The sequence below is a fragment of the Amia ocellicauda genome, chromosome 5 (genome assembly GCF_036373705.1).
Source record: "Amia ocellicauda isolate fAmiCal2 chromosome 5, fAmiCal2.hap1, whole genome shotgun sequence".
Taxonomy (NCBI): domain Eukaryota; kingdom Metazoa; phylum Chordata; class Actinopteri; order Amiiformes; family Amiidae; genus Amia; species Amia ocellicauda.
The window spans coordinates 28,485,745-28,503,066 of NC_089854.1; the positions used below are offsets into that span (position 1 = coordinate 28,485,745).

At 40.3% G+C, this 17,322-nt stretch overlaps 1 protein-coding gene across 1 annotated transcript in view; it reads right to left on the bottom strand.

Moving 5' to 3' along the window:
• Positions 1 to 10,765: 10,765 nt before the first annotated feature.
• The window catches only part of dnah9 (dynein, axonemal, heavy chain 9), a 117,657-nt gene continuing 111,100 nt past the window's right edge, over positions 10,766 to 17,322 (bottom strand). Inside the window, exons 67-70 of the mRNA XM_066704676.1 lie at positions 16,822 to 16,992; positions 14,091 to 14,273; positions 11,665 to 12,054; positions 10,766 to 11,118 (exon numbers count right to left, since the gene is read on the bottom strand). Coding sequence (XP_066560773.1) covers positions 10,891 to 11,118; positions 11,665 to 12,054; positions 14,091 to 14,273; positions 16,822 to 16,992 — 972 coding nt within the window. The 3' untranslated portion in view covers positions 10,766 to 10,890. The remainder of the gene's footprint in view (positions 11,119 to 11,664; positions 12,055 to 14,090; positions 14,274 to 16,821; positions 16,993 to 17,322) is intronic.

The following is a 17,322-nucleotide window of genomic DNA, read 5'->3' on the forward strand; positions in this document are numbered from 1 at the left end:
GTGTCTACCAGGATACTTCCTTCACACTACACTGGTGTTTGACCTGTAAGGATAAGCAATACATTAGACATGTTTACCATAATCTCTAAATTGATCAACAAATTAATGTAATGTTTTTGGTTGGGATTTTTTGGAAAATTGCCATCATGAAAAACTGGATAAAATACTCCTTACTGACAAATAAATAGCTGTAGCAACACAGTTATATAGCAATTGATTTTCAAAACTTGCTGCTTGGTGTTTAAAGTACATTTTACCCATGCGCAGTGTGAGTGTAAACTACCTTTTTTTCTGTACTATAATTAAAGCATTCCCTTGACACTGCAAATGTATATCAGTTAAAGATTAATTGGTACTTTATAAGGAAAAGGTGCAGTTTGTAATTGAAAGCATTTTAAAGTATCCCTTAATGCACACACATCAAAGATATTCTAATACAGTCCTCAGTCTGAGAGCTTCTGTAATCTGAAAGGCAATGGGAGAGCTTGTTATCCTGTCCTTAGCATTATCCCTATCTTATTGGAGTTTACAGATCATGTTGCATATTTATTTATTTATGTAGTTATTTATGTATTCTTTGTCAAAAGAAAAGGCAGCGGAAAAGCAATTCCTGTGTGAAAAACTGTTGTAAAAGATATACCACATACCATTTAAGTATTTGTGTGGACACTCTTCAAAAATAAAAACAACCAGGTGAAAATATCTCCAGATTTTAATAAAGCACACATAACAAGGATGAAATAAATAAACAAGGAAGTAGCAACATAAACCAATGGAGTGGGCTCTTTAACCCAGGGAAACCCAATGATATGAATTGACTGCTCACACCATCTCCAATCAGCACACCCTCTGACCACCCACACGCCTCATCAATCCCATAACAGGTTGTTTAGACACAAAAAACATTAAAAATTTAAGAGTTTTAAATGAAACATGATGACACAACAAGCTGTGACCTCCAGCTGAACTTTAAAATCCTCAGTCAGTTTTCTGTCCATATTTCAGTCATCTGACTCAGTGTATCCAATAATTACAGCAAGTCCACTGTGAAGTATGTAGGTGTTGTAAAGGTTCAGGGCAGTGCAAACCGTTTAGAAATACATATAGAAATCCATTCAAACGGGTATGTTGTTAGCTTACATTGCATTCTGTGCCATTCGTTCATGTGTTTAAAGCAGTGTTTATCACTGTTCACAGATGCTTAAAGCAGACAGGCAGCACCTGGTTTCTTATAGATAATACGTGGATTTGGAGAAAGTTAGGTAAGTGTTACATTTCCAGCAATATGTTCCACAATCGAACTTGCGTTGGCATGGAATTAACACATATCCCTTATCTGTAGTGTACAGTTTCGCCCTTTTCAAAAATGTATGCCAGGTGTTTGATCTAAATCTTTCAACTAGAATTTCATATCACAAATATTCTATTGCTTTGTCAAAATGTCCTATTATCCTGTGTGTATACAGTGGTTCTCAAAAGTATTCACCCCCCTTGGACTTTACCACATTTCATTGTGTTACAACATGAAATCAGAATGGATTTAATCAAGAGTTTTTGCCACTGATCAACACAGACAATGTCCATAATGTCAAAGTGAAAAATGTAATTTGCAAATTGTTCTAAATTAATTACAAATACAAAACAGAAAATAAGTAAATGCATAAGTAATCACCCCCTTTGCTATGACAACTGATGGAGCTGTTGTGAAATCAATTGTCTTTAGAAGTCATGCAATTAGTTAAATCCACATGAAGAGTCCACCTCTGTGCAATTAAGGTGTGTCACATGATTTCAGGTAAAATGCACATGTCTCTGGGAGGTCCCACAGTTGGTTAATACAATTCCTAACAAAATCTACATCATGAAGATGAAGGAACATTCAATGCAAATCTGGAATAAGGTTCTTCAAAAGCACCAATCAGGAGTAGGATAGAAGAACATATCCAAGGCACTGAATATCCCATGGAGCACAATAAATTAAATGATTACGAAATGGAGAGAATGTGGCACAATTGTGAATCTGCCTAGATCAGGCCATCCTCAAAAACTGAGTATCCGGGCGAGAAGGGCACTAGTCCGGGAGGCCACCAAGAAGCCTATGGCAACTCTAATGGAGTTAGTCTTCCACGGCTGAGCTGGGAGACACTGTGCATACTGCAACAATAGCCCAGGTGCTTCACAAAACTGGCCTTTAATCGGAAAGTGGCAAAATGAAAGCCATTGTTGAAAAAAACCTCACATCAAAACTCAGCTAGAGTTTGCCAGAAGACATGGGGGAGACTCTGAGACCAAGTAGGAAGATCCTATGGTCTGTTGAGACCAAAATAGAGCTTTTTGGCCTCAATGCTAAGCGCTACATTTGGCACAAGCCTAACACCGCACATCATCCTGAGAACACCATCCCTACTGTGAAGCATGGTGGTGGCAGTATCATGCTATTGGGATACTTCTCTGCATCAGGGCCTGGAAATCTTGTAAAGATAGAGGGCAAAATGGATGCATTGGGAGAAGATTAATCTTCCAGCAGGACAATGACCCCAAAAATACAGCAAAAGCAACACTGGAGTGGCTTAAAAACAAAAAAGTCAATATCCTGGAGTGGCCCAGTCAAAGTCCAGACCTTAATCCAATTGAGAATATGTTGAAAGAGTTGAAAATTGCTGTTCACCAAAGGTCCCCATCCAACTTGATGGAGCTTGAGCAATTTTGCAAAGAAGAATGGACAAACATTTCTGTGTCCAGGTGTCCAAAGCTGGTAGAGACGTATCCACATTAAATCATGGCTGTAATTGCTGCAAAAGGTGCCTCTACAAAATATTGACTGAGGGGGTGATTACTTGTGCATTCAATTATTTTCTGTTTTGTATTTGTAGTTAATTTAGAACAATTTGCAGATCATATTTTCACTTTGACATTATGGACATTTTCTGTGTTGATCTCCCAAAACTCCAATTAAATCCATTCTGATTTCATGTTCTAACACAATGAAATGTGGAAAAGTCCAAAGGGGGTGCATACTTTTGAGAGCCACTGTATATATATATATATATATATATTTGTGTGTGTGTGTGTATATGTATTTTTTAAATATATAAAATCCCCTCTAGCCTATGTGAATCCACTGTTGGATGAAGGCCTCCCCAAAATGCTTCCACTCACTTATAATTATAATAGAAACTAGTACTTGTTTTGCAAAGACTTACTCGATTATTGTAAACATAGAGACATGAACGTTAGACCAGGAACAGATGCCTGTTGGCGTGTGAAAGGCAAACTGTGTGTGTGTAATGAGGCTTTATCGCAAGAGGCCCAATCTGTGAAAGAGTGACTTTAAGCGTGGGTATCAATTGGAAGGTAGACGTTGTGTGAGTCACTGTTTGTGCATCCTTAAGAAGGACTGACTTCAATACTTCGTGTGGTGATGTGGTGCTGAAGGTGGTGTTGACATGACATCAGGTGCCCTCTTTTGCAACAGTCATGTCGTCTTTGTCTGTATTTTTAAACTTGCATTGTGGAAGGAATACTGGATTGTCTTCTAATGATACACTTGTTAAATATGCATGCGCAAGAGAACTGATTGACAGGCAGACAGAGCTGAACATCGACGAGTGGAACTATAAACAAAAGCAAATGTCACAGACACACAAGAAAATGCCTCCAAAACCCCACTAGCCATTACATCCATAGCACACGTACAGATTAATACCTACTGGATTCATCACAACCAGATCTATTTCAAACCTTGTTTAAAGTAATTGAAAAGAGAGGGTGCAAATGCATTTCTCACCACATGAAAACAAAAGCTTTACATTTAAATCCTTTACCAAAACAATGGAGGGTGTGCTTTTTTTTCTAATTTACACAAATCTAAACCCATCTGCATTTAGATTAAAACATGACATGAGGATTATAGTCTATGTAGAGAGAAAAGAAACAACAGCTGTCGGAGGTAAATTCAGTTTTGTTACAGGCTAACACCTATAAAAAAGGTACCAAAGTGCCTTCTGACACAGTTCTTCATTGGAGAAAATGTCTTCTGTCCTACCTTGAGTATGTGATTTGTGAAGGAAACCAGGGACAGGATTGATATCAACTAAAATATCTCCTTCAGCAAATCTACACAGACGTCCTTTCAGTTCCCTCTCTCTCAATTTAATAGTAACTCCTCTTTCACTCTGTGTAGTACACAATTTGCTTTCTCACTGGTCAGCAAAAACATTCTTACACTTAACTCCATCCATTTATCTATCTATCTATCTATCTATCTATCTATCCATATATACAATGGGTACAGGAGAAAGTGAAAGTCTTTTTAATAAAGCACTTTCTAAATGCAACACATTTTTCTTACGGTTTGCTTTGCCACAGCTCATTTTCGGCTGGCTGAGGTCTGCCACTGTCGATGTGTTTTTATCACTAGAAATAAATTGAAGTCAAATTAGAGAACCCATTATGGGAAAGCAGAGGATTATGGGATATAAGCAATGCTACAATGCTGGACCCTCCCCCAGCACTCACTCAACATATGAAAATGTACATAAAAACCAAAGTGTATAAACAACAATTTGTGAATATACCCTATTTTGTGACAAATGTTATGTTATTAGTATCATTATTATTTATTACAAGGGTGTCTGGAAATAAATTAAGTAATAAAGAGATCAATAATAACATTTGTCAAAAAAGAATATAGTCACAAATGGTAGTTTTGGTGCCACATGTCTAGCAGTTCAGCAGACTCTTGCATAGTTTACAGTTAAGGTCTACAAATACTGTAACCATAACCTCAAGTCAATCGTTATCAGCTTAAACAAAAGAGAGCGCAGTGCAGAACTGGATTTGGTTAAATTAAGCATGCATTGTCATTTGTCCTATAACAGGTGGATGTTTCGGACCTACTATACAGCCACAAAATGTGTGAGGATAGTGATGTTGTGAACCAAAGAGTGCTAGAATGTTGACAGCAATATCTGTTTCATGTGCATAAAATAGGTGGCTCAGTAGATACTGAGATCTCGGCAACACAGGCTATTCAAAGGGACTTACATAATATTCAGTTGTGGGCCGACACCTGGCAGATGAAATTCAATGTGGACAAGTGCAAGGTATTACATGCAGGTAACAAAAATGTCCACTATAATTACAGTATGGGAGGAATAGAACTAGATGAAGTAACGCATGAGAGAGACCTAGGAGTCTACGTCGACTCCTCACTTTCTCCATCCAAACAATGTGGGGAAGCAATAAAAAAGTCAAACAGGATGCTAGGGTATATTGTCAAAAGTGTAGAATTGAGAACAAGGGCAGTAATGTTCAGACTGTACAATGCACTAGTTAGAGCTCATCTGGATACTGTGTGCAGTTCTGGGCTCCACACTTCAAGAAAGATATCGCTGCTCTAGAGGCAGTTCAGAGGAGAGCAACCAGACTTATTCCAGGTCTGAAGGGAATGTCCTACTGAGAGACTGAGGGAACTGAACAGAGGAGACTACGTGGGGACTTGATTCAAGTCTTCAAAATCATGAAAGGCATCAACCACATCAAACCAGAGGAGCTTTTCCAGATCAGCAGGGACACACGCACCCGGGGACACAAATGGAAATTGGGCTTCAAGGCATTCAAGACGGAAAACAGGAGACGCTTCTTCACACAGAGTCGTCACAATCTGGAACAAACTCCCCAGCAATGTGGTTGAAGCTGAACATTTGGGAACATTTAAAAATAGACTGGATAGGATCCTTGGATCACTTAGTTATTAATGGACGGCAAACGAGCACGATGGGTCTAATGGCCTCCTCTCGTTTGTAAACTTTCTTATGTTGTTCTTAACATTTTTTTAAAATTATTATTCTTGTTAAAATTAAAGAATATGACACAAGTTTAGACATTATACACTATACATAATGGTTTTGATTCGGTCAAGCCTTAAAATAGTGAATAAATTGTACCTATCGTAGCTGGTGCATAATGGGAGCCAATAGCTGTTTGTGTTTCTGTTGCGTTTGCCCAGTTTAACTCTCTTGTCTTTTGTAAAATCCGCTGGCTTCGATTTAGGAACACAGATACCTTCATTAGAGAATGAATTGAGAAGCTCATTAGGTAACTCCATAAGTGAATAGAATAAATCAGCAGAGATGGTTTTGTTGAGCTCCAGCACTGGGAGATTGCAGTGAAAGGATGGATGTGTTTAGAACATCCACATCGCATTGTTAAAATGGCCCGGTGCATTAGCTTTGGCTTGAAGCCCAGTGTTACAAACTGTTTAAGCAGCTTATTTCTTGACAATCCTTTTTCTTTTCTTGTTTGCTCTTTTTTTTCTTTTTATTACTGCACTGGCCTCTCGTTGCTCTAATGGGTTCACTTGGAATATATGAGGTCAAGCTGCAGAGAAGCAATATTGTGGAACATGGTTAATGACCGAATCCACATCGGAGGTGTATAAACGAACTACATTGGTAGTCTCCAATGTCAAGCGATGAAATAACAATAAACACCTCAGCAAAGCAGGAGAACAGATCAGCTCATCTTTCTAAAGTTTGAATACACACACACACAGCGGCACCACGCTACAACGTGCGCTGCAATCTACTCTACTCTTCCTGAAACATTTGTCATCTTTCCAAGATTTAGTATTTTATCACGGGAATGTTGCTGCTGTAAGACATCATGTTCGCAGAAATCAGGCAATGACAGAACTGTGTTGTACATCTAAGAATCCTTGTAAAAAATGAAATCTTCGAATAAAAAGTTGCCCCTGAAAGAATTGCTGAATACACGATGTGTCGGCAGTGATGTGCTTTCATTGGGAGATCCCTCTCAAGGTATGGTACTAAGGGGGATTGTAGTAATGAAAGGAATGTCAAACTGTTTGACACTAGTACCTTGGCTGCAGCTGGAGGTAAAATTTCTGATAACTATTTCCCAGGCATCTATTCAAAGCTTCCTTAAAACAAAAGAAATCAGGTGGGACTCCTTGAACAGAATTACTTCTGTGAAGGCTGTGTTAAACAAAAGCTGTCCTGATCCACCAACGAGCGTCTTTTCAACCGTCACAATTCATCAAACTAGAGAACAATGTGGTCCTGCACTGAGGTTGGGTTCCCCTGCAATATGAGCATGTTCTAGGCATGCCCTGCCCTGATCTCATGAAGATAAAGTTATTACTCAAGGAATGTGTACATTTGGATTATAAATCCATGAGAACAAGTATAATCAAATCAGTTCAGCTGTCAACAGTGCCATCAACGTTTTGACAGAAATGAACATGTATGTGAAATAGGACAGCATTCACCTGTCTCAGACGTACTGATGTGGCAACTGAAATTAATGCATATTGGAGTCGAGTTTCCCTATCGCTGTGCCTGGTAAACAATGTACTTTATAACACCAAGAATCCCTAATGCTTTGAACACGACATTTTGAGACTGGAATGTTAAAAAGCTCTCGCCAAATAGGAAGGAGGGAATTACATTGTTAGTCCATATTGAATTTGATTGTTAGTCATTAAGTCAGTTCATATAGTAATGTAAGGAATAAAATGGCACAATCATTTTAAGACTAGCTGACATTTACATTTTTATTATGTAAGAGAGTTTTGCAATGGTATTAAAGACTGATTGACAGCAGCATTTAAAGTATTTCTGTAGAACGGTTGATATAGTCTGTGAGTCACCGCGATCTCTGGTGGAGAACTCTAATTAAACTAGACTGCTTCTCCTGCAAAACTTTTGGATTAATAATATATATATATATATATATATATATATATATATAAAATGTGAAATGCGGTAATCCACTAGGCTATTCTTCCAACACAGACAGAACAGTTCCCCCCTTCCCCCTCTGGCATGCATGTTGTCTTCACACTGTCCCCCAGTCTGTGACAGGTGGACACATATTAGGCAGCCTATGGGGCTGTGTGTCCTCCCAGCAGGACTGACAGGTTTTCTGGTTCTGTCATTTGGGAGAATTGTGAGAGGGAAGTGATATTTTCAGTGATAAAGTTGTCCCTTGTTTGGGAATATTTTTCACAGTTTAGAAGAGAGTGCATCTCTATCTCAATCTCTCCTGTTTCACAGAGAGCACAGAGCCTGTTCTCCAAGCCAACCAGGTCTGGCTGTGTTCACTGAGCCCGTATCTGCTCAGGATCTGTGTCTGCTTTGGGTTTCTGACAGTAGCCAGATATTGTGTCAGGGTGTCATTTCCATTTAGGGTCCGATAGCACTCCAATTTGATTTAGTCAAATTGGATTTTTTTGCAGTGCTACTGTGGAGATGTGAGCTCTCTCTCAGTACGTATGTATGTATCTGTAATATTTTTTAACAATTGTTTTGACATTAGCGAGGTATTGCATCACTAGTCTTGCCTTTTACACTGTGGCTGATGATTGATCAGTTTGTCACTGTCAGCATTGTCCCTGTGTATGAATCAGGCTACTGTTCTTCTCATATGGAGTGATGAAGCAGAAGCTGAGGAATTGGCTTGGAAAGGGAGATAGCAGGAAACTAGGTTTGCTGGTCACTTGGTTTTGTACATGTTTTGAGATTAAGTTTGTGCATTGATGGAATGTTTGGAAAGGTGTTTATTTTGTAATAATCTAAATTTATTTAAATTGACAACCATGGTAAGACAACAGTACTGACCTGTGAGAGGCATTGTTTTGGATTGTAACTGGAGTTTGTAATGATTAGTGTAATGAGATAAAATGAGGTGGGAATTGTATCTGGATGTGTGACATTGTGGAGTGCAATGCAGCCTAGTGTTGATTGCTGTCTGTATAATTGTATTACTAATAAAATAGATTTTTGTTTGTTTTTGTGTCTGTGTTGAGAGTGTGGTTTGATGTGGCAATTTTGGGTAATTGTGAGATCTGGAGGGCTTGGTTACCATGTGTTTCAAGTAAGGTAGTAATATGTAGTGTTGATGAAAAAAAGCAGCAGCGCCCAGGATGTGTGGTGAAAATGCAGCTAATGAGGGGTGAACATGGATGCATATGAATAGAGAGGGTATAAAAGGAAAGAAATGGCATCCTTTGGCCATGCCCTTCTGTTTCTGATGTGGTGTAGCAGATAGCAGAGGAACAAGACTATATCCAAACCCTGAGTGTACTGGTGCCTGGGGGATTCCAGTTTGATAGTCAGCAAAGTGTTTTCTGGCAATTGTGCAAGTGAGTGAAGGGGTTATATACATGTAACATGAAGTCAGAGTGTGAAAGGTGATTTTCTCTGCAACTGTAACTGGAGGAGGGCAGTTAATAGGCAAGCAGTGTTAAAGAATTAAACTTTGTGTAGATGAATAATGTAGGCAAATTAAGTCAAGGGGCCAGCAGTCATAGACACTTGGTCCTGCCTGACACTCACAAATGGCCTGGCACAGTCTGCTCTCCAGGGAGGACCAAGTGTGTGTGACTGCTGGACCCCTGTGCCAACATGCACACAGCCCATGCCACTAGCACTGCCTGCACTCCTCCAAGACAATCACATTGATCGGGAACCACTGCACAATAAACAAGTCCAAAGCAAGTTCACTGCCACGTGACTTTGATAAATATCTGTTGAACTTAATATATCCATTTTGCCATATGACATATTTACTTTTTCAATTGGTATCCATATCTGATATATGGTATATTTATTTTGTCACTGCTGAATTGAACGACCTCTCATACTTATGCCATTTCTTTGATGCCCCTACCCATTATGCAGCCATAGCGAACAAGTGAGGGGAGGGGTAGCCATAGAGAATGAGAGCTTGTGGGGGAGCAAGAGCAAGGGCGCTTGTGTTTAAAAAAAATGACAATCACGCGTTTCTTTGATCAGGAGGCAACGATTTCTGGCCAGGCGCGCCACATGGCCTGAATATAGCTGTAGGAAATCCTGCCTTATCCACTTCTACTCAACACATTCTGCATTGCCTCCAAAAGTAGACCTGACAGCTTGCAACACAATCCTCCCCTTTCAGCCCGAGGCCCTCCACAAACACATTACACCTTAACGTCAACCACCTGTTCAAGCTTTCTGCAATTACGTTTGCTGGAAACACAGGCTCATCTTTGGACCTCACACTGCTCATGACCCATTTGGCACTTGGACAACATGTAGACAACCACCTTCTTCCACAGTCACTAAAACATCCCCCAGCTATTTTACTTCACAATTCATTTCAACCTGTGGCCTTAGTCTGCATACTACCTTCAGAGCTGCCCTATCCCATTCTCCAACAAACACGCCGTTATTATCCTAGAGGGGATTGGAAGCATTCACTTCGCACTTTCCATGACAAAATAGACATTTCCAAATAGATCCAAGCAAACACAACACATCCTACCACAATGACCTTTGCTTTCAATTACAGTCCATTACACTGCCCTCATATCACTAGCTCATCCTTTCCTCTCGTCAGCTACAAAGCAAACACAATGACAAACAAGCACCCTGGCTCACACAAAACACTAAACAAACAGATGTATGTACACTCCACGCGCTTTCAAAAACAGGCCTGTAAAAGACGCGTCACGACGACTGCGTTTACTCTGGGCTGCAGGCCTCACTTTCCTGCAGAACCGTCATGAATCTGCAGAGAAGAGGAAAGAGTCTGTATCGAGGGCATTTCATACAAACTACACACTGCGTTCTGGCTTCCCTCCCTAGTTCTACCTCTTTGCTTCATCTCAGAGATAGAAACACATATGTGACAGCACATGCTTTCATTCAAATACATTCAGCCTCACTCAGAGCTACGATGAAAACAAACACGTGCATCAATTCCACATGTCCGCTCTGCTTTATTACATTAAACAAATAAAGTGCATTTTCCTGTGATAAACACAAAGACACAGATGCAGTACAAATGTTGTGGGACTCAAACTCCACAGCTCTCCATGTCCTCCTCTCAGATCTGCAGAAGGAGAGCCACGCCAGCCAATGCCCACTTGGAGGAGTTCTCCTTTGTCTTCAGATTAAACGTCCACACGTAAGTGGGGCCTCGCTGTCTCGTCTTGTACACCGGGCACTGGTACACATTACGGGTCTCCTGCTTGTCCACGGGGATGGCTTTAATAAAGATGACGGGCATCGAGGGCGTCAGCTCTTTCAGTCTTGCGTCTGTTATTATGCCAGTCTGCAAAGAAACACATGCATACGGTCATAGATTTAAAATGGTACACGGCAACAACCTACCCTTTTGACCATGTTTCTCCACGGGACACTTCGTAGTCAAAAATAGATTAGAGCCAGATAGAGCGATGTTTATTGATGTACAATTCTGAAGTGAACTTTGCAGTGACCAAGCACATTTTATTTTTTGTGTGAAAAAGCTGAAACTTCTTTACCTTTATTCAGTTTTGTTTAACTGATTTTAGCTAAAAATGTGGTTTCCATGACAATTAATGCCATGCATAGATAACCTCACTCTCTGCTTTCAACTACTAGTACACTACAGTCACTCTCTTTTCAGGTTTACAGCCTTCTTTGTATTTTAAGCACACAGAAAGAGTTGCAAATTGGCTCTGCGCGTCATCAGATGAACAAGCTGTCTGTGCCAAAATCATACCAAGCTCTGACTCTTGAGTAATCAAAAAATTAAGTGTACCTACAAGCAAACAAACGGTCTACAGAAACACATACAGTCCACTGTGACTTTGATTTCGCATCCAGGGGGCCGTACCTGAGTGTCCCAGCGTGCCCCCTCCATGAACAGCCCGTGGACATAGGCTCCCTCTCGGGGGGGGCTGCTGAAATCTTCACGGTTCTTCTTGGTCACGTCGCACTGCAGGCACATTTTATCAAGGGGCCACTCATTCCTTCTCGCCATGGACTGCATGATGGCCGTTAGGAAGGACTGGGGATTGAAGAAGCCCGCAAGCCACACCACTGACGGCAGGGCGAAGTCAGACGTCCACGTCTCCAGCTCCTTGATCCGGTTGAGCAGATCGACGAACCAGGCCGCCAGACCCGCCATCGAGGGGTACGCCCGTTTGGTCCATGACTCAGGCACTTGGTCCAAAAATATGGCGTTCTGGATGTTCTCCATGTCACTTGTCATCGTTAGTTCTCCCTGAAGGAAAACAGCAACATTTTCAACGTTCAAGCCGTGATCTTATCTACACCAGTACTGCGCTCGTTAATGCCTTGGGAGTTTTCTCTTTTACAATCCAGAATATGAACAAACCATCCTATTTACAAACACATCTATGATTATATTTGTCTGAGGAAAATATTCTTCACAAAATGGGCCCAAATCAAGATACCAATGTTTATTACTTGTATTCATTAACCTCTAAGGATTACCTGCATCAAACGAATACCATACTCTGGTGCTAAAACTTGCCTCCTTGCTTTGATAGATTGTTGGCAATTTTGCAGTCTAGTAAATAACATAAAAAAGATACACTTCCACCCCCCCACCACCAGTGCTTTCCAACCTTTTATTTGCAACACATCCACAGTTTGACTGTAATAGCTATAAGGTCATTTAAACTGTAACTTTTCTATCAAACCACTTATTGCCAGCAGTCTTAAGATGACCTTTTTCAGTCTCTTTCCAAATTCTCACTGTAGCCTGAAGAGTAATAATAATAATAAAAAATTATTAATGAAAAAGAGTAGGAGCCATTGCTCATGTTGGTGTCTTTAATGTAGTTTACAATGACTGTGAGAATTGTCTCCTTTCTTGTGTATTCCCCTGGCTGATACATGCTCATTCATCACACCGACCTCATTAACTGTTTAGAGATGCTAAGAGTAGCACATACATACGGGGAAAAAATGGCACACGCACATTTTTGTCCCGGGGGCCTCAAATTGTGTGAACTACATACAATTTACAAACTTAATGTTGAAAGAAGGCAGGTCATTCGTGATTCAAATACACAGCCACAGCTGCAATTCACAGACTAAACCTAGTTCAAACCTAACCAGGGACATTTATAGTATTAGAAAGCAGGACGGTTCAAATGGTTTTAACTGAAAATGATTCCTGTCTTCCTCTATTAAAAAGGCACCACATTTTCAATACTCTTACTTTCCTTGGGAACATTTTTAGGGGAAAAGTTATATAGATGAGATTCAAACAGCTAACACTTCCCCTGATCTTTCTGCAGAGAAATCAAATGCTTTTCGTTTTGTTGAGATGCACCGGATGCTTTTGGATTTCTCCTGCTCACCATGTGCTTAATTTATGAGGTGCTGTCACAAGGCCACATGTTTTGGGAGTTGGGGCTCACTTTTCTACCCCTACCAATACAGTTGGGGTTGAAGTTACACAATATCTAATCTCTTTTCTTTGCCTTTTAAAGCTTAAATGTGCTCATGGACTCACTGTCTGGCCCCTGTATCTCTCTCATGGAATAAGACTGGTTCTTTATTGGCTTCATTGTTTCATCTGATGTCTTTCTGCTGCTTTAGAAAAGACATCCATACTGAACAAATGATTCTGACAGGCTATCTGCGGTGGAGTTTCACGTGCAAGAGCCTCACGGTGCATAACGAATAATAAGTCTGAATCGGATTCAAAAGCTCATCGTGGTAGAGATGGATGACTTATAAGAATGCATGAATATTAATACAAATAGCTGTCAGTGTAAAGTGAACTCTGATTTATAATTCTAATAATTAAGAATAATTAATGATGCTAACATAAAGCCTCTCTCTGAATGCGATTTCCCGGGGAGATGGAAAAAAAAAACAGGTTAATAAATGCATTCAATATGCACCCAAACATCCGTCTACTTCAAAAGAATCACAGTGATGTGTCAGCAAAACGTTAGTTGTTACATACATCCATGTTCAGCATTAAATAGGCTTTCTGCTGAAGAAGATCTAGAATCATCCTGACTGAATAAAAAGAAAAAGAAAAAAAAACAATTTTTGTAGACATTGATGCAATAGAAAATGAGATTCGTTAGCAGACCAACAGTAAAACAAACAATGTTAAGGCATCTGAAAGAGGGGGTGGTGGAATTTCACAGTGTTCAGGAGTGCTTGTGCCCCTTTAATTTAGCCAATTTGTTCAGTTTCCGGGACCCAGAGAATTGCAGCCCTTGTAAGCTGGCATTTCACACAATAGAGCTAAAATACCCTGTTTCCCCATACCTTTAATCCCAGGCTCAGTTCTTTCAGGGAGCGCTTGATCTCGCTTGTGAGCATGTTCATCCGCTCGCATTCCTGGAAGGCCACCACGATATATGGCGTCCTCTCCTCCACCTTTGCCATCAGTTCCGGGAGGTTAAAGTCCTCTGGCAACTTCTCCATAATCTCCTCCAAAACTGTCTTCACCTGGCAGACAGACGAGACAGGAGGGAAGAGGGCGAGGGGAGGTTAGAAGTGACAGGCATTGAGGGGCTGGCGCCTGACAGCTTCCTGAATAATGAAACGCAACCGGTGCTGGCCCTGACTACTCTGATTTCCTTTTCCTGAGCTGATTCCACGCTCCTTCACTCGGTTGACAATTGCACATGACAACACTATTAATGGCCGTCGTCATGCGAGGAATGCTTCAGAGCACAGGCACCTGCGACTGCGAATGCTAAATGTCACGCGCCGAGGGATCGCCCAAACGGGGGCCGTGATTGGGAATAACTTAGGTTCTCTCGCGCTGGGTTAATGGAAACAGATAGTTGGAAATGAACAAAGTCATTCTCTGTGGAGGAAAAAAAAAAAAAAAAGATTGAATATCATAGCGATTCTGACTTAAACGAAATACGGCTCGCCTTTCCGTTTTTTTTGGGATGACGTGATTTGGATACTTAGAACAGGCCGCCGTGGCGAGTGATAAAGGGCCCAGGCAATGATAGGTCTTCTATTAAGCCACACTGCAAAGCTGTCATCTGCAGAGTCTCGGCTTTTGGACAGTGCCTCGCGCCCGAGACAAGAGACTGAATTCATTAGAACACCGGCACCTTTGACGAGAACTGATTCTTCATGGGGGCTGACAAGGACACAAAACAATTTAGTGACAGAAATAAGGTCTTGACCTGATAGACAATCTTCCAGCAGGTACCGCAGAGGGCGAGACTATCTGTAGCAGAGTATGCACCATAAGCCAGAATATTCTAGATGCACAATTAACATTTGATAGCACTTTACCAACATTGTTAAACAAGGGATTACATTTAGCATTGGTAGCTAATGACTAGAGAAAAGAAGAAGTGGAGAAACATGAAGGAAAACGGTTTTCCTTTTCGAAGTGTTCTGACAAGCACACTTACTTGTGCGCACATGTTGTCGAGATAACACGGAAATTTGTCTTACAAAGAACACTGCGCCATTATTTCCCACCTTAATTTATTTTTACAGCCCTGAAACACTTAAAAGTGGCCCTTGATGTTTCCATTAGCTAATTGACTTTATAGCTTTATTATTCCAGTCTTTGGTTATTCTACTTTTAAAATGGTAAACTTCAAATACGATCATCAGTGCTTTTCCACCTATTTGTTGCCAAGACATCCTTTTACTAATCCCCTCTGTATGAGAGAGATCGCCCGTATAGTATAGTATGCTGTGATCATTTCAGTCTTGATTAATGAACTGCCGTAAAAAAAAAATAAAAAAAAATTTTAGGCTGTTCAACGGATTTGATAAATTTTTTATCGCAAATTGGCGGCATCAAGCAGATGATTGTGAAGATGAAGCCTCATCAGCCATAATGCATTTAAGAAGGAAGCCACACAGTGCACTTCTGAAAGTTGAATTGCAATCAAATACCATTTTCTATGCAGATGTAGGAATCGAATACTGAGATGGTATAGAATGAAATACTCAAGATGAGGTTTTCTTGAACAAAAGAGAACTTTCCATTCACAGGAGTTGTCGTGATTGGGGTGGTGACTTCGTATTCGCATTTGGTTTTGTTTTCTTAAAGATTTATATTATTTGCCTTTTAATCAGCAAGTGGGCTCAGTACTATACTCAAGGTAACATTTTTTATTGATCGTATGGAAATTACCCCAAAATATTTATGTTAAGGGGATTAATTTGATGATTTAATCGGTACGTTTAATATGGGATGAATGGTAAGGCTTCAAATAATGATCCGAAGCAGAAGCTTCTACCATCAAACACATGGGGTGCCATATTTCTGACACAGACCATCTGAGGAGATATGCGGGAGGGTTACTTTGCTACATCAAATACATATCTTTTTACATTTGATTTCCCATTTGGCTAAAAGTATTGATGTGAAAAAACTAAACGGGGATCTTTTTGAAATTAAGGCTTCTGTCAGTTGAAAAGAGATTAATTCACATATTTTCAAGCCTAAAAGGTTAAGTGTCATTATGAATTATGACATGTTGACATAAATTAAATTTAAGTGAAGCAAAGGAGAAAAAAGCCCTTATTATTTAAATGTCACCAAACAATAGGACTATTAGGTTATTGATGGTTTTCTTAATAGACAGAGATGGTATGCTGGCTTTTACAGTGTGCAGGGTTATATATATATATATATTCCAACACCTGTCTTATAAACATGACTAGTTTCATTCTTTGATTTCTGTTATCGTACGGAGGTGTGTGGTTGTTCACAGTTCATGCAGTAAAGAACCTGGAAGTCAGGCTGTGTACATGAAGCCATTTAATGCGATGACTGGGAAGCTCCCTAGCAACTGGGAATACCTGGTATGTTTACAATAATTCAAAATTAGGAGAAAAAATAATCTCCAGGCCTATTTAATGCTTTCTTTTTTATAACCTATGAAAAGGGCATTTTCTGATGATTTACAATGACATTTTGTCTCAGTTAAGGCCAGGAAAGGATGCAAACCACAGAAAGCATGAATGTTTCAGAGATTTCAGGAAATGGCATGAGGTTGTCGCAATTTACCTTATCTTCTCTGGTAACTCCCCCTCCCTCCCCGCCACTAGTGTCTCGCGGCTGCATTTCCAAGACAGTCCGGAAGAGATTCTCGGAGGTCTGAGTGAGGAAGCCGATCTCCGCATTGGGGTGCAGTCCGTACAGGTAAGGGGACTCGGCGGGCAGAACGTCATCAATGTACTGTGGACAGAATGGGAGACTTTGAAACTGACTGTACTTGCATGCAGTTAAGTCAGACTAGTTTTAACCCAAGTGACATCCTTGAGTCATTGCTTCCTTAATTTCCATTCTCCCAAGATGTAATTGAAAAACAACTGCTTACAATTGTCATTCCTGGCCTGTTTATCGCTTCTGACTATAACAGAAATGAAACCGGTGACCTTAGCTGTTAGTGAAATGGATATGAGGAGGGGGGAAAAAATAAATAAATTGAATGCTCTCCTTATTCTACATGGGGAAGAAGAAAAGACGAAGGCACGCACTGTGTTTGGACTGCAGCGATTCAGAATG